Below are 25,664 nucleotides of genomic sequence, written 5' to 3' on the forward strand. Positions count from 1 at the left end.
GCATTGAGTTCAATAATTTCAAATCAACCATTTTTCTATTTTCTTTGATCAACTATTGTTTCCATTTACAAATCCATTCTGTTTATTTACTTCCTTTCAGACTTTTTTTTGTCTTGTCCCTTCTGTCATTAATTTCTCCTGCCATTCCCCCCCTCCCCCAACCTTTCTTCCTTATTGTTTCTCCCTCCTAACTGCCCAAAACCACCTTTTTTTTTCTCTGCACACGACCTGTTACATCTCAAACCTTTTCTGATGCTGACAACTGGTAAATGATCTGAAGCATGAACTGTCATTCTTTCCCAGATGTTGCCCAAATGATTAATTCCAGTTTTCGTTTCTGTTTTTGCTTCCAGTTTTTACTTAACTGTCTGCTTTTAATGCATTAGTAACATCTCACTAGGAAATGAATTCCAAGTAACTTAGCACACATTTGCAAGATAGTAAAGAGCTGGGATAATACCTGAATTATCACTTCTGTAAGGAGCCAGGCTAAGACTATCTTGTAAGGCAGATTAAAAGCAAAACTCAATTTATTCTACTAATAATTTCAGCAAGTTGTTTGAAACAGTTTTGCATCTACCTAATTTAGTTGGTGTAAGGCTAATTTAGTTTTAGTACAGTCTGAAAGATAAGACTCTATGGAAAACTTGATCATATCTGCAGGTACATTACTTTGTTATTTAGTTGCTCAGTTTCTCTCTCTCTCTCTCTGGATGCTGTCTATTGTACAAACACTTTTGAGCATTTCCTGTTTTTATTTCAGGCTTCCAGCATCTGCAGTATTTTACATTTGTATCAGTGAAGATAGTTTTTCCTGGCTAGAGAGCTGAGAACTAGGAGTCATGATCATAGAATAAGGAATCAACCAAATATGACAAGAAATTTCTTCATCAAAAGCTTGTGAATCTTTGAACATCCACAGTCATTTGGTGTAGAGAATTCTAGTCATAGTTTATTCAAAACAATATCCAAAATCAATTGAATTTGATGGAAAACCAAGGACTGTGGACAAAAGGCAGAGAAGTGAGGGTTGAGGTAGAAGATTCACCATCATCTTCCTGAACAGTAGAGCAGCTTCTAACGGCCAAATGGCCTACCGCCCCTGTTTCTTATGTTCCTAAGTAAGCCAACATACACTTACCTTTTACAGCATCAAGCTACTCTAAAGCAGTCACATTTGATGCTCCTTAATTATAGTGCACTTTTTCTTTCCAGGTTCTTTTCCACCTCAGCAATCAAGACAATACATTTGCTTACCATGCTGCTCCTCTTAAGTGTTCTTTTGCATGTAAATTAATCTTGATTCAGTTTACACTGTCATGCTGAGTGGTACAAATTGCCTATAACAATAAAACAGCACGAGTAAAAGGCAGATTGAATGTGCGCCTCACTTGATAGGATGTTACTGTGTTTTATGCCAATACATTAGCTGAAGATAATGAATCTTCTGTTCTGAAAAGCATGGTATAGTTGATTTTTAATTTTACTTCAATGGAGCAGTACCTTGTCTTTTAAAGAACAAGTTAGGCAAACCGTTAATGACAAGAGTGTTAAGGTTAAATATGAAGCATTGCATTCACTTGTCTGAGTGCTATCCATCTTTCCATTTACAGGAGGTTGACAAAAGTACAGGCTTTGTGCAACATTTCCTTTAATTACATGCTGAGGGAGCAGGCTTTTAACATAAACATGGTTACATTAATTTATTCACCATTTGCTGTTGAATAGAGCTCGATGGAGGTAGTTTAAATCATGAATGAGTACAGTGCTTTGCAACAACCTTATGCCTAGCTTGCCTGCAACTAGTGAACTTTGCTTTGTCTGGTTGAAAGCAGCCTATCAACCTTTTTTCAAACTAATGTGTCACACAACCATATAGCTTCACTATTATGTCAGCTGAACTTTAATCTTTGTTTTCTTTGATCACTTTCTGAAGTTGAGAAAGTGTGTGGGTGTATGATTTGCTGCCTTTTTAAAATCCTCTTAACTTTTTGGGTGGGTATAATAATGCTCCGAATCTCATAGTGTAGTTAAACGAATACTGGTATTTTAATCATTGTTGCAGCATTTCGACCTCTTATAATTTATGATTAAATAGACTCTAAATTATGGTGTTTAGACATTCTCTAAAATACACTCTAAATATGGTATTTATTCAACAATTCAAAGCAAACAACTTCTTCAGATGCTGGAAATCTGTAACAGAAACACAAAATGCTATGGAAACCCACCAGATCTGGCAGTATTTGTAAGGAGAAGGTTTTGAGTCCTGTGACCCTTCGTCAGAACTGAACAGGGGGGAATTGTGAAGGAAAGAAGTGAATGGTGTACATGGAGAAAATGTGGGGTTGGGGGGAGGGGGGAGTCGTAAAAAAGGGGTAGGCAAACACAGATTGATAATAAGTTGAGAGACAGAAAAATGCTGGCTAGGGCGTTAACACATAGTGTTAGTGGTTGCAAATGTGTTGGTTATGTTGAAAGTAACCCATACAGCACAGAACTTAGGGGTGTGCAGGTAGGTAGTGAACATAAAGAAGGCTCTCACATCAACTCAACATACTATGAACTGCACTTAAGATTCTTAATTGTTTACTTTTCTATATCGTGCTTCGTTTTAGATCCTTGCAATTTTGTTAAAGCTACAAACCAAATCTCTCTCTGTTAACACAAACACATGACCCCCATGAGCAATGTAGAAAAAAATAGAATTCCATTTAATAGAAAAGACTGATTTTAACATCAATTTCGGTGTGCAGTATCTGAATGGACATCCTAAACTAATTATTAAAGAGCAGTGGATTTAGATTTAAATCAAGATTTCTACCATTTCATACAAATTTTAATCCAGTGGAAATGTCATCAGTGACATTTTTGGTCCTCATCCTGTCAGTTGCAATCCCTTAGATTAACCTGGTGAGGTTTGTTTTTATGTAAGAGACACCATTAGAATTTAACATGGAATTTTATCCTCTGCAATATTCATCACCTACAATCAGACCCCACCATTAGCGATATTTCCCTCCCCACCATTATCTGCATTCTGCGGAGACCATTCCCCCTATGACTCCCTTGTTCGATCCAAGCCCCAACCAACCCACTCTCCACACCCGACACCTTCCCTTGCCACTACAAGAGGTGTAGAACCTGTGCCCACACCTCCCCCTTCACTAGTTTCTAAGTCTCCCCTCTCCCTACCTTATCCCAGATCCAACCCTCCAACTCTACACCACCATCTTGATCTGTCCTGTTTATCTTCCTTCCCACCTATTCACTCCGCTTTTCCCACCAACCTATCATCATCACCCGTTACCTGCACCTACTTATCGCCTTCCCAGGAGCAGCCCCAGCCCCACCCCCAACCTCCTATATTTATCTCAGCCCCCTTCCCCATCTCCCTCTCCTTCCCCATCTCCCTCTCCCACCCCCACGTTCCTGATGAAACGTCAACTCTCCTGCTTCTCGGATGCTGTCTGGCCTGCTGTGTTTTTCCAGCGCTATACTTTTCAGTTCTGAATCTCCAGCACCTGCAGTCTTCACTTCCCCCTGAAATTTTGTGTCTAACAATTGCTTCTCTAATTTATGTAGAACTCTACAATTTAAATTACTCGTGCAATACAACATTAGTTAAAAGCATATCAGTTATTTGTGGTGAATACCTTTTTTATCAGTCTCAGCAGATTTATGACTTAGCTTAAGTTGTTCATATTCAAGCAGAAACTTTGAAGTGTTGTGCTTTAGAATCTGTTCAAATTATTTATTTCCACTTCATAATTTCTTGATAGAATGTGGAGTATCTGGGCCAGGATAGTTTAATAAACTTGAACCAAATTCACACAAAAGAACATTACAATGGCAGGTGGCACAAGGTGTCAGGTCACATCATGTCCTAATAGGAAAAATTGAAGCTTACATCCATGCTTGTAATGGTCCTCATTAAAACTAACTTAATGTATATTAAAATTTGTTATAAGATCATACAAGTATTTAAAATGGAATATATGGAGAGCAATGAAATGTGGATTTTTATTTCCACTCATGAGATGCACCATAACTCTCACATGGAGATAAAAATCCTATTTCACTGCCAGTCGTCGTGTGTTCTGTATTTATGGCCCATGGTGCCTGATTGGTTCACATGCTTCAGATTCTTTCTTTATTATACAAGGCTGTGTACATGAAAGTAAAATATAGAATTTTAAATCTCTTTTGATGGAAAGCATTATGTGGACATTTATGCATCAGTTAAATAAGATTTCTTCCACCCCCCCCCCCCCCCCCCCAAAGTTAAATTTTTTAAGTATCTTTCCTATTCATCAACTGCTTATTTTCAGGCTTTTAAAAAGTGCCATTCTGAATATAGTATCTAAACCGTTTGACTCCTGAAACAAGAATCGGGAGCAGGAACCAGATCATAATGATTCTGGATCAGTGGTGCTGGAAAAGCACAGCAGTTCAAGCAGCGAAATCGACGTTTCGGGCAAAAGCCCCAATGAGACAATTGATTGGTCCAAAAATGTAAGGTGGGGACAGATGAGAAACCAGTACTGAAGACACAACCATCTTTATTTGATACTTATTTCATCCACTTGATATGTAATGTCTAAAGGTGATAAAACAAGAATTGTCAGACTGATCTACATTAGTGTTGCACACAATTTTTGCTGTATTGATTTGATGGGTATAACTTTGCACTGGGTAAATTAATCAAGCCCCATAAAGTGCAGTGATTCATACTAAATAATTATTTTTGCATATTCAGTAAGTTTTTTTTTAAACTTCTCTGTGAAATTAGGTTAAATTTGAAATTGAATAATTTAGCCAGTTTCAATTGCTCAAACATACATTGCTGTTATCATACAAACATTTCTGTGCCAAATAGCAATTCCTGGTTGTACCTTGTATAGTGACTAATCAGTTTCTCTGATTATTGATGATCTCTTGTACGTGAAATGAGTTGTACACCAGGAACTGTGCAATTCCTCATTGTAAAAAAAAACTACTCAGAATTAGCTGTTTTATACTGTTTGTGGCTCAAAATATTCTTTCAGTGTTTAAAACAGAATATTAAAAATAAATGGAGAAATCTTTAATTTGATCTGAAATTCAGTGCAGTTCATTGTGATTTGTAAATTTGTTCTGAGAAAATAGTTTTATGTAATATTGATATCAATATAGTGGTAATGTTTGAACTGTCAGTTTATCTAACCGTACAAATTGTACACTTGCAGGAAAACTGACAGGAATGAATGAAAATTCTACAGCAATCACGGGGTCTCCACAGAATTCCTCCAGCCAGGCAATTGTGCATAAGGTGGTAAACATGGCTAATGTTGGGGTTGTGCCTTCTGGCCAAGATAATATACACAGGTAACTCAGACTTTTCAATTATTATTTAATATGATTTCTAAAAACACTGGATTTGTGGTATAATCATTCTGTGAATGTATGGTGGAATTTTCTCATTTGGGGAAAAAATTTTTTATTGCATTGAGGTAGTGAATGAGCGATTTGTATGTTGTTGACAAAACAACATACAAAATTACAGTTGTACTTTTCTTAAAAGCAACTAATGTATCATGAATGGTAGAGTCTTAGGCATGTACAGCACGAACCCAATCTAGTCCCACCTGCCAGCACCTGGCCCATATCCCTACAAACCCTTCCTATTCATATACCCATCCAGATTCCTTTTAAATGTTGCAATTAAAATAGCCGCCTCCACTTCCTCTGGCAGCTCATTCCATACACGTATCACCCTCTGTGTGAAAAAGTTGCCCTTTGGGTCTCTTTTATATCTTTCCCCTTTCACCCTAAACCTATGCCCTCTAGTTCTGGACTCCCACTACAGGGAAGAGACTTTGCCTATTTACCCTATCCATTGCCCCTCATGACTTCATAAGCCTCCAGGGAAAATAGCCCCAGCCTAGAGCTGTTCTGTGGAAGGGTCTTTGGACCCGAAACATTAACACTGATTTCTCATCACAGGTGCTGCCAGACCTGCGCTTTTCCAGCAATTTCTGTTTTTGTTTCTAATTTACAGCATCTGCAGTTCTTTGAGTTTTTATGTAGGCTAGATGAATGCAGAGTCACTGAGATAGGTTGGGTGGCTGGGATATTCTTTGGAGGGTCAGTGCAAACTTGATGGGCCAAATGGCCAGTTTCTACAGCTGTACGAGTTCTAACTTCATGTGGTTTATTTTTCCCTATAGATCCTAGAATTCAGTTGATATCCAGCTTCTGTGGAGATAAATAAGAAACATTCTCATTTAACTGGATTAGGACAATGATCAACATTTAATGTAGGATTCTGGCAAAAGGCAGTGTTTAATTCTAATTTTAAATCTAGTTTCCTCATGTCCCTGTTTGATCCAGATCCACTTTTTCTTTCCTTCATCAATCACAAGTCCTCCTCTGCTTTTCCCATGTCATTTCATTGTCATTTTATTGCGGCATTGCCTAGTCCTGAAACTCACTTTCAATACTTGAGAGTTCATTTATTCTGCTACAAGCAACAATAATAAGGTCCCTGGGGTATCTTCCTTGACATGCACCTACTGGTTCCGTCCTCTACATGCCACTCTTTCAGTCGCAGATTCTGTTTCCAGAGGAACGGCAAGAGCAGAAGGCTGGGAACCAGTAAGCATAGGAAGACTGAACCTGTGATTGGCGAGAGCAGCTTCTCACTGATTCGGTCATGCCCACACTAACTACTACTGTGGTCAAACTCTGCATTGTTTTTCATCTTGTTAACATCTTGTGTCTTCAATTGCTGGAACTACAGTGGAGCAATAAGGTAAGACAGATGTGTACAGAGGGAGCCTTTCTGGAACCTTTCACTTCCATCTTCAAATTTTTGAGACACTGAACTGATTAGAGTTCAGAATCGTGTTTGTGACCCTTACTGCAGATGTGGATGATGAATGCAGACAAGATCAAATATAGTAATGGCTTTTGGAACTAAATAAATGGTTGGTACTTGTTGTCCTTTTGTATCATAAAAAATGTCCATTTTGGATGCGTAACCAGATGACACCTCACAAGGTGAATGTATCATAATGGGAGTTTCCACTTTAGTGCAGGATGGGAAAATTATTTCCCATCAAGTTTACAACTGTATAAAGATAACAACATGAATTTCAAAGACTTGGAGCATGTGTGGAAGATGTCAATAAAGTAATGTACTTTTGCAGTTTTATTTGTCAACTGAACATTGTGTCCTGCTGTCTGCCCTTAAAAAAAACAATCCTGCCTATGATGTATCCACTTTTATTTTGTGATCATTGATCTCACTTCATGAACTTAAAACATTTATGACAGGAGATACAGCAACTGTGTGATATATATCAACAATGCAAATATTAATACTGAGGAAAGATTTGGATGTGTAGAAATGGTTCTTTTGAGTCAAAAATCTAGATTCAAATCCAATCTGCCATAAATATGTCTGAACAGGTTTAAGTAAAAAATAATAGTTCTCTTTATTGTATATCAATTGTGTTTATCTATAGTCTGAATTAGTGTGGTGCCGGAAAAGCACAGCAGGTCAGGGATCTTCCAAAGAGCAGGAAAATCGACATTTCAGGCAAAAGCCCTTCATCAGGAATGACAAGTACCATGTTTAACTGTATGCAGACGGAGGCATAAATTGGTGTTTCATTGAGCACAGTTTTTTTTTATGGCAGTATTCAATCTCCTAATATGACAGTTCATACCATATTGGTCAGCTCTGAGCATCACCTGGTGTGGCTCAGGAATTTGGCATTTTGCACTGTCCACCTGTATTGGGGAGGAAGACTGTCATCTGAGAAAGTGCATAATTTGGTGACCTTCATTTGTTCTAGACCCAACTTTTCATCACTGCTCATCTTCCAATGCCCTTCCAAATCAATTATCCTTGAGATATCACAGTGACAGTCTCCAGTTGTCAGTGTATGCCATTTTCATAATTCACTTGCAGTTATCCTTCTAGAAGGGGCATGGATACTAAGAAGGTTGTGACCAATACCCAGTTCGTCATACAGGAGATCGTTGTATATATAACTGATTCCATTCAGTTAATGTAGTATGAGCCAACAGAGGTCATTGGCTTACTAATTAATTAGTACATTCTGGGATATCTGAGTTGTTGACCCTGTTCAGTCTGAGGAGTTGAGAGTATGTTTGAGAATGCGCAGTTCCATATTCTCAGCCAGGTAACTGCTGTTCCACATTCCTATTCAGCTTGGGCGGAAAGCTTTGCTTTTGGAGATGTGTTGATTTCAGCATCTAGTGAAAGATTGCTGCCTATAGTGGCCTACATATGTGATGCCTTCATCAAATCCCTGCTTCCACATTATTAATGCTAATGGATGGCAGTATGGAAACATGCTGGACCGTGACTCTCATCTTCCTAATGCAATAACCAAGCCAAACTCTGTATACATGTAAGGAAGTCTGCCCTTTTGCCATTGCAGGTTTGCCTTGAAGTGGAATGTCAATATGGCATTGTCAGCCAAGCCCTTGCCCTCTAATGAGGATGTGGCACACCTTTTGTCTTTGATCTCAGTTGAACAAGGCTGTACAGCTTTTTGTCAGTCATGGTGTGTAAATAGACATTATCTATTGACCTGAAGTAATGTGACAGCAGTAAAAAGAAGAATTTCTAAAGCGCATCAGTGCTGGAATACAACTCCGTCTAACCTCATTGCTCATCTCAAAGGGTTCCAATGTTGCCCATCATAGCTGACTTTTACCACCATCTTGCAGTGGAAAGAGGTGATCACATTGTGCAACTTCAATAGGCAGTAAAAAGTGAGGTCTGCAGATGCTGGAGATCAGAGCTGAAAATGTGTTGCTGGTTAAAGCGCAGCAGGTCAGGCAGCATCCAAGGAACAGGAAATTCGACGTTTCAGGCACAAGCCTGATGAAGGGCTTGTGCCCGAAACATTGAATTTCCTGTTCCTTGGATGCTGCCTGACCTGCTGCGCTTTAACCAGGAACACATTTTCAACTTCAATAGGCAGTCTATCATAGAACATAGACCAATACAGCGCAGAACAGGCCCTTCGGCCCTCAATGTTGCGCCGACCTGTGAACCATTCTCAGCTCGATCCCCCTACACTAACCCATCACCGTCCATGTGCTTATCCAAGGATTGTTTAAATCTCCCTAATGTGGCTGAGTTGACTACATTGGCAGGTAGGGCATACCATGCCCTCACCAATCTGAGTAAAGAGAGTAGCTCAAGTAGCTCAAATATACTGCCTTGGCCACACATTTGAATGCTTTGGTGAGATTGATGAAGACGATGTATTGTATTTTTTTGTTCATAGCATTTCTCTCAGGTTCAAGACTGAAGATCATGTCAATTGTCGATCTTTGTTTTCTGAAATCACATTGGAATGCTTGGTCGATGTGTTTGGTCAGGATCTGCAGTCCAACACTGGTATAACGGGCAAATACTCCTCTCTCACTGCTCAGCAGGGAGTGGTTTTGGTAATTGCAATAGCTGTTATCATCTTTGTCCTTGTCTTAGCATCACCCACATCCTGGGGCACTGTACCCCTCTCCAACTGAGACCAAGATTTGTACAGGTGCTGCAGACGGCTAGTTTCCTCTGCTTGAAAAGTTCAGGTGATATGGCATCAGATTTTGCAACTTTGCGCATGGAAAGTGAATCAATGTGGGTTTAATATCACACTTGCCATAATATCAGAGCAGCCTATGGCATCTAGATCTGCTTCAGTGGTGGTGCTCTCCTGAGAGTACATGTAATGTTCCATGTGTTTTAATGGAACCATTTTCTTTGCTGATTGACCTATTGCCATTTTTCATGCTTTCATACTTGCCCTTGGCATTCCCTGTGTTAAAGGACATTTGGATATTCTGGTAAATTATGATCAGTAGTGCACCACCTTGGTGGTGCAAACTCTGTTGGATTTTACTTTGAGCAGCTCTTAGTGCAGTGGAATTTTCTCACTCCTATGTCTTTTCTAATTACTGAAAGTAGGCTACTTGGCTTGATTGACAAGTTCCATCAACATTGTGAGCATTGAACCAATTAGCACTTTTATATTGGAGAGTGTATCATGCCGAGTCCAGTATTGTATATGATATCCTGAGGTACACTAATATTTTTTCACTCCTGTGGTGTGGGCCATCATTTGTTGCCCATCTCAAGCTGCTGTTCAGAAGATGGTGGTGAGCAGCTACCTTGAACCACCACATTCCATTTTGTGTTAGTACACCCTGAATGCCAGAAGGCAGTTCCAAGATTTTGACCTGACGACATTGAAGGAGTAGCAATATATTTCATGTCAATATTTCAAAATTATTCTATTCTGCTTCTGCACTCTTGACTGGGTTTCTTGTTTGATCAAGTCATGGAAATATTGGCTTTGATCTGTGTATGCAGTACAGCTGGCAGTGATAAGAGGATGGCCTTTTTGCTTTGAATTAAATAACTTCTAGGCTCTCATCCTAACCCGTGCTCACCAGAGTGATCTATATAAGTCTGCAGTGTAGCAGCTACATGTGTTTGGAGATTAATGATCATATCTAGATGGTGCTACAGCCTGCAACCTTGATGTCTTAGGACTCCTTGGGATGCAGTCTTATCTGAAAGATGTTCATTACACACAGTTTGTGGTTGTACCAAAACTTTGGTCTTTGTCCATTCTCATTTATCTTTCCCATGCTGCCATGTCTAAGATCGCAGTACTATGTCTCATAATCTGCAGCTACTCTTGTGTTGGAATCTTGTACAGGTCTTTGCCTGTGGCCACATTTGAGTTAAGGGACAGATGGACCGAGCATATTCTCTTGAGCAGATGCAATGACTGAAATTGTCTCTGGTAGATTTAGGAGGTAAATGCTTGTGTTTCATTGTGAAAATAAACTCAATACTCCGAATTGGCTCCAGTATTCTCCTTTTAACAACTGGTTTTTGAAATTATGAAATGGTCTCTGCCTACTTCACCAGTGATAAAATGTGCTTAGTTTGTAGGCACTGTGTATTTAACATTTTGTCTAAAAGCAGTTTACTTAATTGTTTTTTTTCTGGGTGCTGAAATATCAATCTATGGGAAATGCTTGACTCAGCAAAGATCATATCAATTTGGTCCTTACATTTAAAAAATTTAGTCCAGGGAAGTGGGCATGTATATTTCCTATCCCTAATAAAATAAATAATTCTAAAGCCTCCTCATTGAAAAGTAGGTAAAAATATTAAGATTATACTCTTGATCAGTTTCACATCTGAGAAATCAGCAGTAGACATTCAGGTTTGTAGTGGAGAAGTTTGGGGCTTCATTTAGATTTCAACACTTTAGTTCCATCAAATTGCCATAGCAGTAAAATGTTTAAGTTGCCAGTTGTTGACTTTGGGATCTTGCCTGGTCCCACTTAAATTGCTGCTATGTGCAGTACAATTCTCTAGAAGCAGTTAGACCAGATTCTGGGAAACCTTTAAAAACTGCCTGTCAATTCACATGAAAACTGCTACAAATCTGAAGAATGAAAAGGTTAAACTACGACAAAACAAATTGTGCAGGTTAAGTTTGATGAGTGCTTCTCCTTAAACTCCCATCTAATTTTATTATGGCTTGATAAAGTGTAAGCCTATTGCAGCGTAGCTAATGAGTTCAACACTGCAACAATTAAGGATTTCTAGTCAGAGAAAGCTTGTTTTAGAATCCCTCCTGGATTTCTTGTGTCTAAACTACTTCATTCTTAATATTATTACAGCTTGCTGTCACCTAAAAGGTAGCACCTGTATACAAAGGACAGGATGATTATGTCTAAGTGATGTAAGTCTGCTATTTTAGAAGAGTGTTTAGTCTGAATTTATTTATACTTCAACTTCTATGGCTGATGTGAAATCAGGCAATCAAATCTAGTGCAGTTTTATTTTTCCTACTGTTCTGTAAAAGTAAGATCAAACCGTACAAGTTATTTACTTCCTATCAATAACGAAGCAATTGAGACAGGAAATTGTTCACCTATTGCCTTTAAAGCATTAATAGTTTAGTTGGCTGATTTTTATTCAGTAGCTTCAAAGTAACAGCTTCTAATTCCAAAATGGGGTAATTGCTTCTATATAAAATGTGGAAATGTAATAAAAAGGTAAAGTGGTTGAAAGTTATGGGTGAGCTTAGATTAATTGCCCAATGTGTAGTCACGTTGTGCACTTTTAAAATTGTGATTGATAATACCATGACTGACTGGCTGCCTGCTAATAGGTGTTAGTCTTGAGCTCTGAACAACACACAAATTCCATCACATTACTGAAACATGGGAATGATGTTCAAACCTGAACCATTAGGGGGCAACACTGCTTCTGTTTGTGTTGAATGTTCTGGCTGGGACCAGTTCGCTTTCCAATCCAGTGCAGGATTTGACTATATGTTGGAATTGGAAGAATGTCAGTTTCCAGATATAGTCATACTCTCGAAGCAGTTTATTAACATTATTTTTGATGCTGTGCCATTATGTTTGCATAATTGCTGAAATCATCATATCATATTTTTCCAAGTTTTACATTTGTTGTTACAATATAAGGGACTACTTGGATTTAAAACTATCCCTCCCTCCCTCCATCTTAAGCTTTCATATTTGAAAACTTCAGTTGTAGAAATGTTGGTTTAATTCAATTTCATTCACAAAATTTATGTAATTGTTTGAATAGCATTAGGTTAGTAAATTGTGTGGTTTTTGACATTGCAACCCTCTCTGTGCAACCTTTTAAAAACATACTGCAGTTTTAACCATTCAATATTCATAGAAGTCATCTTAGCTTTAATTAATTTTGGCTCGTATCAATACTATTACAGTCTCATCCTAAATTTCTGTAGATTCCCTCCTTTTTCATCAAATTGGTCTTGGCCTGCTTGTCGCTTTTTATATGGTTCCGTTCAACATTTGTCAACTTTGGACTAATTATTTTAGTACAACTAGGGCAGGGCAATGCATCCTGTGATCGTCTTTCTTGCTAATAGGATTGTGTCTGCTTCAGCAATCAGTAATTGAAGGATGTGTGTCAAAAAATGTGTTACCCTGAGAGGGCTGTTGTCACAGCTGCTGGCAACCAACAAATATAAAGCTGAGTATATTCAACAAAGAATGGACTGGAAGAGAGAAGAAGCTGAGAAAAAGCAGAAACCATGCAGACCCAGGCAAAAATCTTGACACTATTTAATGTAATTGGTAAAATGCAATTTAATTTGTAAACTATTAACTGATTTATTTTTAAAATGATTTGTTCCTAAATGTTTCAATAGAAATGAATTCATTTTAAAGGCCAAAGGCTGACAAAATTTGTTAACATTATTAAAGCAAAATAAGTAGGGAATGTTTGTTTTGCTATTATTAAGGAGAGCTGTACTGAGGTGAATGTAAGATTAAGTGCTTCACAGTGAATGGTCCACCTTATGATATGATGTCAGTTTTTATAAATGCTATGTTTGTTACAACGTCAGATTCAGTTGATGGATCCCTTTATATCTTGCTTAGCAAGCTAATATAAATCTTTAACTTTATTATGTAAAGAAGGACATTCTGTTTTCAAAAACCTTTGATTTAAATAGTTCTTGCTTATTCTGCTGATTGCAACTGCGACTGAGTTTTGGCCACCTGGCTAAATTGGAGCATCTGAGGACAACAGTGAGAGAGGTGAACGGGACGGAATAAGACAGCTGAAACAATTTTTTTTGTTGTGTTGAGCTCAAATTTTGAGTGTTATGTTTTGCATGCTTTTTTTAAATATATATTTGGAGCTGAAACACATGGTCCATGTCTAGTGATCCTAGCAGCAGCACTATAGAGATGTTACAGTGCTTTGGGACAAGTACTACATGAATTGACTGTTTTAAACAAGTCTAAATAAACATTTGGAAAATAATTGCCCCCGAGCTAAATCCTATAATTAGTGTGCCATCACCAAGATATAAGGCCTATTGGAAAATAACTCAGCAAATAAATAGGTAGAAAAGTGCTCTGTTTTGCATTTACCGGGTACTACTGATGGTTGACATTATGAATGTTGTACGGGATCTTTCAATTCAAAATATGGATTAATAATTATTATAGGTTCTTGCAAATTATATATTTTTAATTGTAATTAAAAAACAAATCCAAAATTGCTTGGTGGCTTTCCCTTACTGGGATCTGGGGCCTGAACCAAACCTAGACCGATGAGGCAAAATTTTAGATTTGGATGCATGAGACCTCCTGTAAAATTAGTTTGCTGAGTCTCGGTCCAGGTGTCTCTTGTCACAGGCCTACTGCAGGCCACTGTCCCTAATTTGATAGAAATTGGTAGTCATCCAGAACATTGTTGCATTCTTCCTATTTTTTGCCCCATATGCCATTGGAGTGGATATCTAAGCCATCCAGAGGTTGCATTCGATTTAATTTGGTTTACAGCACTGAAGCTGGAGAGAGGCAGTGCCACTGGATAGTCAGTCCAGAACTCCAGGCTAATGTTCTTGGGTAGAACGATTCAAATCCACCAGGGCAGATGGATGACCAGCTGGTCTGCTGGTGACCATGTAGCCACTGTCAATTGTGATAATATCCAATCAGGAAAGGATATCTTCCATGCTTACTCCATTTGGGCTACATTAGAGTCCAGACCACTCCTAAATTAGGGATGAGCCAAGGGATTAGGCCTAGCCAGTGATGCCCACAGCCTGTGAATTAATGAAATAATGTGTTTATCATTGGGTGAGAGTACAATAGAATTATGCAGTCAATTTGCATTAAGATTGTAAGGATAAGCCCTTCAAGAAATGCAGACCAGGAAAACATCAGTGGAACAATGATTCAGAGTTAGTTCAGTCTACAATTTATGCATTGTGATTGCATTGTCTGGTATTTTAGTAAATCATATTTCTAAAATCTTCATCATTCCCTCCATTTCTTATGTTTTGTAATGAAAACAATTTAAAATGAGGGGGCACCAAATGAGTTGGTGAAAAATGAACAGTTATAACATGTCCACATCACTTTGTTACAAAAACAAACTCCAAGGCCATAAACACAAGACATTAAACTGTTGATCTGTTATTCCTAATGGATATGTCAAATCATGTTATTCTTAAAAGAAAATACAGCTTTGGGCTGCTATAAAAATAACTTATTAATTTGAATTTTAAAAATCATTATTGAAAGTCATCTTCCGAGCCATTACAACAAGTTCATTCCAAGATTTTAGTTGCTGCTTCAGTAGATAAAATAAAATTGTAGTGGCTGTTGAGCGTGGTAATGGGATCTTGTGCAGGGTATTGAGTGGATTTAGATCGGTTTTATTGGTGTTTAAGGTAATTCATAATGAGTAATTCATCTTTTAAAATCCAATTAAAGGCTCTAAAAAAATAACTATGGAAATTTCCTGTTTTTAGATGTGATAAGTTACAAAGACAGCTTCAGAAAAATTGATTATTTTGGTAACTATTGCTTTTGCATAATCAGTTTTAAAAAGAGCCCAGTTTGATAGAAGATCACGTTGCTAGGATAAAATATTGTGGTTCATTTTAAAAGAATCTGTTTCCTGCTTAAGTGGCTAATATTCTAATTACATTTGAAGAGAAAGTTTTTGATTATCTGCTGATAAACTCCCTCTCTTGTGGTGATGATAATTAAGCAGCTCCCAGTGGACTCCCACAGGCTCTGTTCAAGGCCTACATTAATTGTCAGATGTGAGACACTGACCAGTTGGTTTGCTGTTGAATAGATGACTGCGTGCTGTCAGCCCAGTAGTGTTTTATGTTGGAGTATTGTGAGCTGTTGTCAGGGCTAACTGGGACCTATTGTGGCTAAAGATGTTGTGCAAATTGAGGCAGATGGCTCTGATTCAGACACGTGGCATTCAGAAAGAGGAAAATGAGATCGGCCTGCAGAGTGGGGTCACTTCAGGTCAGGGACTGTTCTACATTTGTTAGTGTTTTCAAAAGACCCATGTGCGGCAACTTTTTGTTTTGCACTAACAACAAAAGGAGAATCTTTGGACGTGGAGGATAGGCGGCTGTTGGTACTCTGCTGTCCTTTCATTTCTGTCCCTGGTGGCTTGCTTCGCATGCAGAAAGAATTAGCAGGATTGATAGAAGTTTATTGTGGCTAAAATGGCTTTTCAGTCAATTGCAATGCTGAAGAGGATAGTTCAGCTTTTAATTCTATGTAATTAGTTGATTTCCAGTGCCTTGGAATTCAATTGCGCAAGATTAGACCCAAAATAAAGTTTTCTATTTCTGTATGGTAACTGTAGCTTCATCCATTCCTGCTCTAGGTGAGGAATAATGTGATACCGAAGCACTTTTTAAAAAGAACTTCCATGTTTTCAGCTGGCTTAAATAACTTTGTGTAGTCTTCAAGCTACTTAGCTCAGTAATTGTTGACAATCAGCAGTACAAATAAAGGTCCTTTTGAAACTTTTTCCCTTTGTGGAGGGATCAATGACCGGGGACATAAATTTAAGATAATGTGCAGAAGGTGAATGGCAGGGAAAATCTTTTCACCCAGAGGCTGGTGGGAATCTGGAATTCACTTCTGTGATGTCAAAACATAGAGTCATGGAGATGTACAGCATAGAAACAGACCCTTCGGTCCAACCCGTCCATGCCGACCAGATGTCCCAACCCAATCTAGTCCCACCTGTCAGTATCCGGCCCATATCCCTCCAAACCCTTCCTATTCATATACCCATCCAAATGCCTCTTAAATGTTGCAATTGTACCAGCCTCCACCACTTCCTCTGGCAGCTCATTCCATACACGTACCACCCACTGTGTGAAAACATTGCCCCTTAGGTCTCTTTTATATCTTTCCCCTCTCACCCTAAACCTATGCCCTTTTAGTTCTGGACTCCCCCACCCTAGGGAAAAGACTTTGTCTATTTATCCTATCCATGCCCCTCATAATTTTGTAAACCTCTATAAGGTCACTCCTCAGCCTCCGACGCTCCAGGGAAAACAGCCCGAGCCTGTTCAGCCTCTCCCTATACCTCAAATCCTCCAAACCTGGCAACGTCCTTGTAACTCTTTTCTGAACCCTTTCAAGTTTCACAACATCTTTCCAATAGGAAGAAAATCAGAATTGCACACAATATTCCAGCACTGGCCTAACCAATGTCCTGTACAGCCGCAACATGACCTCCCAACTCCTGTATTCAATACACTGACCAGTAAAGGAAAACATACCAAATGCCACCTTCACTATCCTATCTACCTGTGACTCCACTTTCAAGGTGCTTTGAACCTGCACTCCAAGGTCTCTTTGTTCAGCAACATTCCCTAGGACCTTACCATTAAGTGTATAAGTCCTGTTAAGATTTGCTTTCCCAAAATGCAGCACCTCACATTTATCTGAATTAAACTCCATCTACCACTTCTCAACCCATTGGCCCATCTGGTCCAGATCTTGTTGTAATCTGAGGTAACTCTCTTCACTGTCCACTACACGTCCAATTTTGGCATCATCTGCAAACTTACTAACTGTGCCTCTTATGCTCCAAATCATTTATGTAAATGACAGAAAGTAGAGGGCCCAGCACCGATCCTTGTGGAACTCCACTGGTCACAGGCCTCCAGTCTGAAAAACAACCCTCCACCACCACTCTGTCTTCTACCTTTTGAGCAAATTCTGTATCCAACTGGCTAGTTCTCCCTGTATTCCGTGAGATCTAACCTTGCTAATCAGTCTCCCGTGGGGAACCTTGTCGAACACCTTACTGAAGTCCACATAGATCACATCTGCCGCTCTGCTCTCATCAATCCTCTTTGTTACTTCTTCAAAAAACTCAATCAAGTTTGTGAGATATGATTTCCCATGCGCAAAGCCAATACTATGGACCAAGTGCTGGAAATGGAAATAGATTAATTAGGTGGTTGGTTTTGACCAGTGCAGACTCAATGGGCCAATGGCTGTGACTCTGAGATAACAGCATTTCTATCACTGCCATCAAATAGGAACGTAATCCTGGTTCAATGAAATGTGCAGGAGAACATGCCAGGAGCAAGACCAGGCATTCTGAGAATGAGGTGTCAACCTGGTAATGGTACTGCACAGGACTGTGTGCCAAACAGTAAACGGGACTAAGTGATACTGCAAACAATGATCAGTCTAAGCCCAACGATTCTGCCACATCCAGCCATGACTGATGGGCAATTGAATAACCAACAGAAGGAGAGAGCTCCATAAGTATGCCTATTCTCAATGATGGGAGAGCACAACATATCAGTATAAAAGATGAGGCTGAAATACTTATATTCATCTTAAGCTCTTGATGTAAAGGAAGATTGGAACTGGACCTGCTGTATAAATACTTGTCTTGGGGGTTGGTTCGCGTAGTTGGCTGGACAGCAGATTTGTGATTGTGATACCAACAGCATGAGTTCAATTCCCATACTGGCTGAGGTGACCATGAAGGACACTCCTTCTCAATGTTTCCCTTCGCCTGAGGCATGGTGACTCTCCGGTTAAACCACCATCAGTCTTTTTTTGTCAAGTGAGATATCAGCCCTGTGGTCTGGTAGGACAACAATGACTTTATCTTTACGCCTTGTAGATAGTGAGTCAGCTTTAATGAGTCAGTACTGCTTTGATTAATGCAGAATCTCCTGTTCACAGTATTTATTTAACTGGTCCAGTTCAATTCCTACTCAGCAGGATCGTAGAGTTTACAATGTAGGGATGGTCACTGATGAAGCAGCTGGAAGTGGTTGACCCTAGGGGACACTCCTGAGGAACTTGAGCTCTTGTGTTGCACTGGCAATGTCACTACCTCTGAGTCAGGAGGCCTGGGTTCAGATGCCACCTGATCCAGAGGTGTGTAATAACATCTTCGAGCAGGTTGATTAAAAATGTCCCCTGAGGAACTCCTGCAGCAGTGTCCCAGGAGTGAGCTGATTGACCTTCAACAAATGTAATTGTCACTTTTTGTGCTAGTTAAGACTCTATGAAGAATTTTGGCCCACTTCTCATTCAATCCCGTTCAAGAATACTCGCTGTTAACACACACGAATGCTGCCTTGATGTCAAGGGTAGTCTCTCTCACCTCACCTCACCTCTCCTCATCTCTGAAGTTCAACTTCTTTCCATCCTTGTACCATGTTTGCTGTTATGATCAAGTGCTGAGCTTTCCTTTTCTCTTTAACCCTGCCTCGGCCAGTTACAACAAATATTTTATTTGTTAACATGTAGCTATCACACTTGGATTAACCAGGTCGAAGTAAAGAAGAGTCGATTCTAAGGTTTTCTTGAGCGAAAGCAAGTTTTATAAACTGTCAAACACTGGGTAGCTAAGAAAATGTGATGTGTAACATGTCCACACAATGCAAACAATAAATTTGAAAGGAGGGATTAGGTGGGTCTCTATGCAAACAGACAGATACATGAAGTTATTGTTTAAAGTTGCGAATCCATGATGTCCATGAATGAAACCAGAGTCCTAACGATTTAGCTAATGTTTATTTTGCTCAGGAGTGGCAAAGTTTGCATAAAGAGTCATTCAGTTTCAAAGCGTAGGACGAATGGCCTTTTTCTATCATGATGGCACTGGTGGTCAAGGACCTACCTAATCTAGTCTTGTATCCCAACATTTGGCCAGTAGCCTTGTGCTCTGAGGCTTCAGACTCTGAGGGACAGCGACAAAAGTTCTTAAATGTTGTGATGATTCCTGCTTCTATCACCCTTTCAGGCAGAGAGTTCCAGATTCTCACCACCCTGTAGATGAAAACTGTTTTCCTTAAAACCCTTATTGACATCTTGCCCCTTACATTAAGCTTATTTACCCTGGTAATTGAAAAGTTTTTCCGATCTACCTATCTGTGTCTCACATAATTTTGTAGACCTCAATCATGTCCTGCCTTAGACATCACTGCACTAAGGAAAACAACTGCAGCCTATCTAGTTTCTCTCCACAGCTAAAACACTCTATCCCAGGCAACATCCTGGTGAATCTCTTATGAACCTTCTGTAATACAATCACATTCTTGTACTGCAGTGACCAGAACTGTGCACAATACTCCAACTGTGAGCAACTAATGTCAGGTATAACTCCATCCTAACCTCTTTGCTGTTGTGTTCAATGCCTTGACTAATAAAGGCAATTATGCCACTTTAACCACACACTCCACCTATCCTGTTGCCTTCAAGGATCGATGGACATGCACACCAAGATCCCCTCTAATTCCAAGGATCCTACCATTCATTATATACCTCCTTGCCATGTTAGTCCTCCCAAAATTGTATTCCCTCACTTTTCTTGATTAAACTGTAATTGCCACAGCTCTGTCCATCTGACCAGTATATCTAGTTCATCTTTTAGTCTAAAGCTTTTGTTCTGGCTATTTACCAAACCACCAGTGTTCATATTATCTGCAAACCTACTGATGACACTTATATTTGTCTAGATCATTAATATATACTACAAATAACAAAAGACACAGTACTAAACATGGCCTTCTAATCACATTGCTCATCGCCCTCTGTTTCCTGCCAGTAAGCCAGTTTTGAATCCAATTTGCCAAATTGCCAAGTTTGAAGCTTGCTTGACCTGTCTGTCATGCAACACCCTGTCAAAAGCCTTATTGAATTCTATTTCGTCTACATCAGCTACTTTATTGTCATTCATACATCTAGTCACTACTTCAAAAAACTCAAACATATTCCGCTGACTCTGGAATATTGATTTGTCAATCCTGCCCCTCCCTCAACTGTGTCTGTGATAGCAATGCTATCTCATCCCCTGTATTAAATCAGCACCCTCAACTTATCTGTCTTGCTAGATTCCTGCCATGCTATGCTCCTTTTTGGGTGAATATGACTACATATGCTTAGCTTTCCAGGCTGATTTGTTTTCCCTTCTGCATATATCTGTGCATCACCCCCTTGGTTCTGTATCCCATCCTCTTGCCAAGTTGGTTTGAACCACCAACAGCTCTACTAAAAGCCCTGCAAGAACATTGAACCCATTTTAGCTTGGGTGCAACCCATCAAATCTGTATAGATCCCACCTTCCCCAAACATAGGCCCAGTGATCCAGGAATCTTAAGTCCTACCACCAACCAACCCCACCCCACTACCAATTCTTCAGCCATGCATCCATCTTTTCTCTTCACTTATTCTCATCCCTCTTGTTACCCATTTTGTTAGTACCAATGTGAGCTATGACTTCTGACCCTTCGGAATGCTGTGCAGCTGTTCAGCAAAATCCTTGACCCTGGCCTCCGGGATACAGCACATCATCCTGGAGAGACACCAGCCTGTACCCCTCAATATTGACTCTGCTCCTAATATTCCACTCTTTTTTTTTCCTCTTTCCTACTTGTGCAGTTGGGCTCTATCTGCATTCTGTAGAGGAACCATTTCTGTCTCCAATTTCCAACACACACAACTGTTCTCGTGTGAGCTGCACTCTAGGGCTGGCCTGACCACCTGCCTCCCTCCTTTTGACTGGCAGTCACCCACGCCTTCCCTGACTCCCCTAATGCGATCACCTTCAAAAATATGCTATCCACAACACTCAGCCCTACTCAAACTAGTCAGATTGGTGGCACTTCCTGCAGATGTGGTCTTCCAGACTGTCAGCATTGTCTTAAGACATATTACATATTGCTAGGTGTGCAGCACACGGGGCTGAGCTCCCCACTTAAGTTAAATTGTTTTAAGCATTTAAGCCAAGTGTAAGAATTGTTTAAGTTTCTTGTAACTCTAAACCATCAATGTAAACTCAAGGGGGCTGAATGGCCTACTTATGTTCCGGTGTTCCTATATTAGTAGAAAGTGGAAATTCTTCCCCCTTCCTGACAAAATCAGCTTTGTTGTCTATGCTTATAAATTCTTTGTTTCCCAATACTTGTAAAAACATGTACGTTTTTACAATTGCTGGGTTTGAAACCCAGTGCCTAACAGCAGCTACTGATCAATCAATTCAAAACTTTCCTGTTTTCCTTAACCAAGCAGCTCAGAACAGGGCTCGCACACATTCTGACTTCTCTTGTGCCCAGAAGGTAAGTGACTTAAAACAGTAATTTTAAGTAAAATACTAAATTTCAGGTAATCAGTCTTAGATTTTACACAAAATTTAACCCTTGAAATTTAAAAACTCTGAGCTCCTCTTTCACCAACCGTATGGTGTTCCTCAGTTGTCTGTCCCAGAGTGCTCACTTTGCCCACTCCTGTCTGTGCTAGCTGGTTGCCTATTACCAAGTCCACTCCTCTTGGTGATGCTGATGTTTATTACAAAAACCTACGTTATTCATAAAAAAAAATTATCATGCAGTTCTCATTGTGTCTACTTCATTGAGATGCTAACTGCCTGCTTCCAGGTCCTCCCCACACCCACTCCCCTTGGTGATGCTGACTGCCTGCCTCTGAGTCCTCATCATGCATACTACTCACTATCCAAAAGATTTTAATGATTTCAGTTTCACTTTTCACAAGGCTAGAGGGATTCAGATTAAAAAGATTAAGGAGAAGCTGGCCAAATCTCAGAATATAACATTTCATTCCTCACAAAGTCATGCAGCACAGGTCAGAAGGAAGGGACTGATGTTGTTCTCCTTGCTATAGCAAAGATGTTTTAAACTTCAAAAGGATGTTGCTGGGGTTTGAGGGTTTGAGTTATAGGGAGAGGCTGAATGGGCTGGGGCTATTTTCTCTGGAGCGAGGCTGAGGGATGACCTTATAGGAGGTATACAAGGTCATGAAGGGCATGGATAAGATGGATAGCCAAAGGTCTTTTGTCCAGGTAAGGAGTCCAGAATTAGAGGGCATAGGTTTAAGGTGAGAGGGAAGATTTAAAAAGGGACTTAAGGTGCAGGTTGTTAATGCAGAGGGTGATGTGTGCGTGGAATGACCTGCCAGAGGAAGCTGATACAATTAGAATATTTAAAAGGCATCTGAATGGATACATGAATAGGAAGGATTGAGGAGGATATGGACTAAATTAATTTTGGATATCTGCTCAGCGCAGACAAGTTGGACCGAAAGGTCTGTTTCTGTGCTGTGCATCTATGACTACACAGCTGTCATTCAGATTAATGAATCATTCATAAACCCAACACAGTCATTAAAATTACCTTGTTTCAAATTGTTGGCATGTTGATGTTAGTAACTTACAGAAAAGGCACCAAATCCAGAAGGGACGCATGAAGATTTACAAGGATATTGCCAGAGTTGGAGAATTTGAGCTATAGGGAGACGTTGAATGGGCTAGGGCTGTTTTCCCTGGAACATCGGAGACTGTGGGGTGACTTTATAGAGGTTTATAAAATCATGAGGGGCATAGATAGGATAAAAAGGCAAAGTCTTTTCTCTGGGGTCGGGGAGTCCAGAACTGGATGGCATAGGTTTAGGGTGAGAGGGGAAAGATATAAAAGAGACCTAAGAGGCAACTTTTTCACGCAGAGGGTGGTACATGTATGGAATGAGCCGCCAGAGGAAGTGGTGGAGGTTAGTAACAATTGCAACATTTAAGAGGCATCTGGATGGGTATATGAATAGGAAGGGTTTGGAGGGATATGGGACTAGACTGGGTTGGGAAGTCTGATCGGCATGGATGGGTTGGATCGAAGGGTCTGTTTCCGTGCTGTACATCTCTATGACTCTATCGGTTCTAGTGGGCCAGTTTGTGTAGGAAACTGAACTTGTCTTTAAAGTCCCTTGCAATTGGTTAAGTTCATTGAAAGCCAATATATTTTGTTTGGTTTTACGGATTTTATTTGTAACCACCCTCCTGTTTGTTCATATTTATTGTTAGGTTGAAATTTAGAATAGAAGCCTTAATGTCTTGTTAATGTTAGTTAGCAGATCTGTTTCTAATTCTGGGCTAGAGAGCTGATTCAAGTCAAAGTCTGAATATTGCTTGAGAAAAATACTTCTGCATAAAATAAACTAACTGCACTTTTTAATATAATATTTGGTATTGGGGATTCTTTGCCCTAGCTTGCATGTGGATTCGAAGACTGAGTATAACCATGTTTCTAACGTAAAATTCCTGGAAGTTCAGTTGTCTACAGTGTTGGTATTTGTTCTACCATGCACTGAATGTATTTTAACCATTGTTCAGCATTCATCATTGATCATGTCCCGAATTTCCTTTCTGCTCTCCCTCTCGCCCGGCTCTCCCTCTCGCCCGGCTCTCCCTCTCGCCCGGCTCTCCCTCTCGCCCGGCTCTCCCTCTCGCCCGGCTCTCCCTCTCGCCCGGCTCTCCCTCTCGCCCGGCTCTCCCTCTCGCCCGGCTCTCCCTCTCGCCCGGCTCTCCCTCTCGCCCGGCTCTCCCTCTCGCCCGGCTCTCCCTCTCGCCCGGCTCTCCCTCTCGCCCGGCTCTCCCTCTCGCCCGGCTCTCCCTCTCGCCCGGCTCTCCCTCTCGCCCGGCTCTCCCTCTCGCCCGGCTCTCCCTCTCGCCCGGCTCTCCCTCTCGCCCGGCTCTCCCTCTCGCCCGGCTCTCCCTCTCGCCCGGCTCTCCCTCTCGCCCGGCTCTCCCTCTCGCCCGGCTCTCCCTCTCGCCCGGCTCTCCCTCTCGCCCGGCTCTCCCTCTCGCCCGGCTCTGTGATTTGCACTGGAGAGGTGTAGAAATCTCCAGTACCTTGCTTATATAGTAGTTCTTCATGTGTGAGCCTGAACAGTGAATGGCACCAGATCCTGACCTTGATCCTGATCCCATCTTACATGCATATCAATTATTGGCTAATTATTTCAGCCAAAAGTGATTTTTGTAAGTTGATCTTTTCTTCAAGTTTAATAGAAAGCCGACTAATTAGCAATTGTTGCTGCGAGCTGCTGAAGTAATTGAAGAGCTTAAATTGTTTTCCTAATGCTGTTCTCATTGTGTTTATATAACCTGAGAAATAACAAAAGACAGATGCAGCAAGGAAGTGGATACCTCCCAATCATCTACAAAAATAGATATGTTTCTAATAGTTAGGTTTTATTGTAATACAACTATTGGCTTTACAAGAATTCTTTAGCCTGTGTTAGCAACAAGGTCCCATCTCGACCTTACATGTGATGTCACATTCAATATTAAAATGGCCTTCATCTAAATTGTGTGTATTCGAATGAAATGTACCTTTCCATTATGTTGGAAGTGTTGAATGAAAAATGGGATGCTGCGCCGTAACCTAATTTCTTCATTTTAGACCTCCTCTGTATACCAAAGGCATGAAGCTAGTGTGAATGGTTATAGGAAAACCATGTGCTTACTATGCACATGAAAAACTCATCACATTGCAGATGCATTGCTCCATCTCCTGTTAAACCCCAGGTCTTGTATCATTGTATTTTTTCCAAGCTCTATAACAGTGTTCTTATTGCATTGCAATTCTCGATGCTGGAATTAAATCCAAGCTTCCATCTCGGCAGTAGACAGATTTTAGATCATTCTGCAGAGTTTGCAAATGAACAGATCAGTTTGCAATTTTTCCTGTTTTTAATCTGTCTCCGAATTTGTAGTTTTAATAAAGCAGCCTAGAACAAACACCAGGGGCTACAGTTGTGGCCTTACTTGAATATTTATATTGTCGATGTTAAGAAAATTCAATAAAATGAACCATGCTAACCAATTTTAGGAGCAAGCAGTGTTCTACCCAGGGTATATGGCATGGTCATCGACCAGCCTGATTCTACCTGAGCTGTCATGCAAACAAGCTCACAAAGCAAACAAAGGATGAAGCACCAAATTGGGATTT

The 25,664-nt window shown here is 40.1% G+C and overlaps 1 protein-coding gene across 2 annotated transcripts in view; it reads left to right on the plus strand.

Moving 5' to 3' along the window:
- The window catches only part of ap3b1a (adaptor related protein complex 3 subunit beta 1a), a 309,270-nt gene that overhangs the window by 275,436 nt on the left and 8,170 nt on the right, over positions 1–25,664 (plus strand). For both annotated transcript variants that reach the window (XM_060835806.1, XM_060835815.1), the window contains exon 26: positions 5,229–5,367. In XM_060835806.1, the coding sequence (XP_060691789.1) occupies positions 5,229–5,367 (139 nt within the window). The remainder of the gene's footprint in view (positions 1–5,228; positions 5,368–25,664) is intronic.

The sequence above is a fragment of the Hemiscyllium ocellatum genome, chromosome 2 (genome assembly GCF_020745735.1).
Source record: "Hemiscyllium ocellatum isolate sHemOce1 chromosome 2, sHemOce1.pat.X.cur, whole genome shotgun sequence".
Lineage (NCBI taxonomy): Eukaryota > Metazoa > Chordata > Chondrichthyes > Orectolobiformes > Hemiscylliidae > Hemiscyllium > Hemiscyllium ocellatum.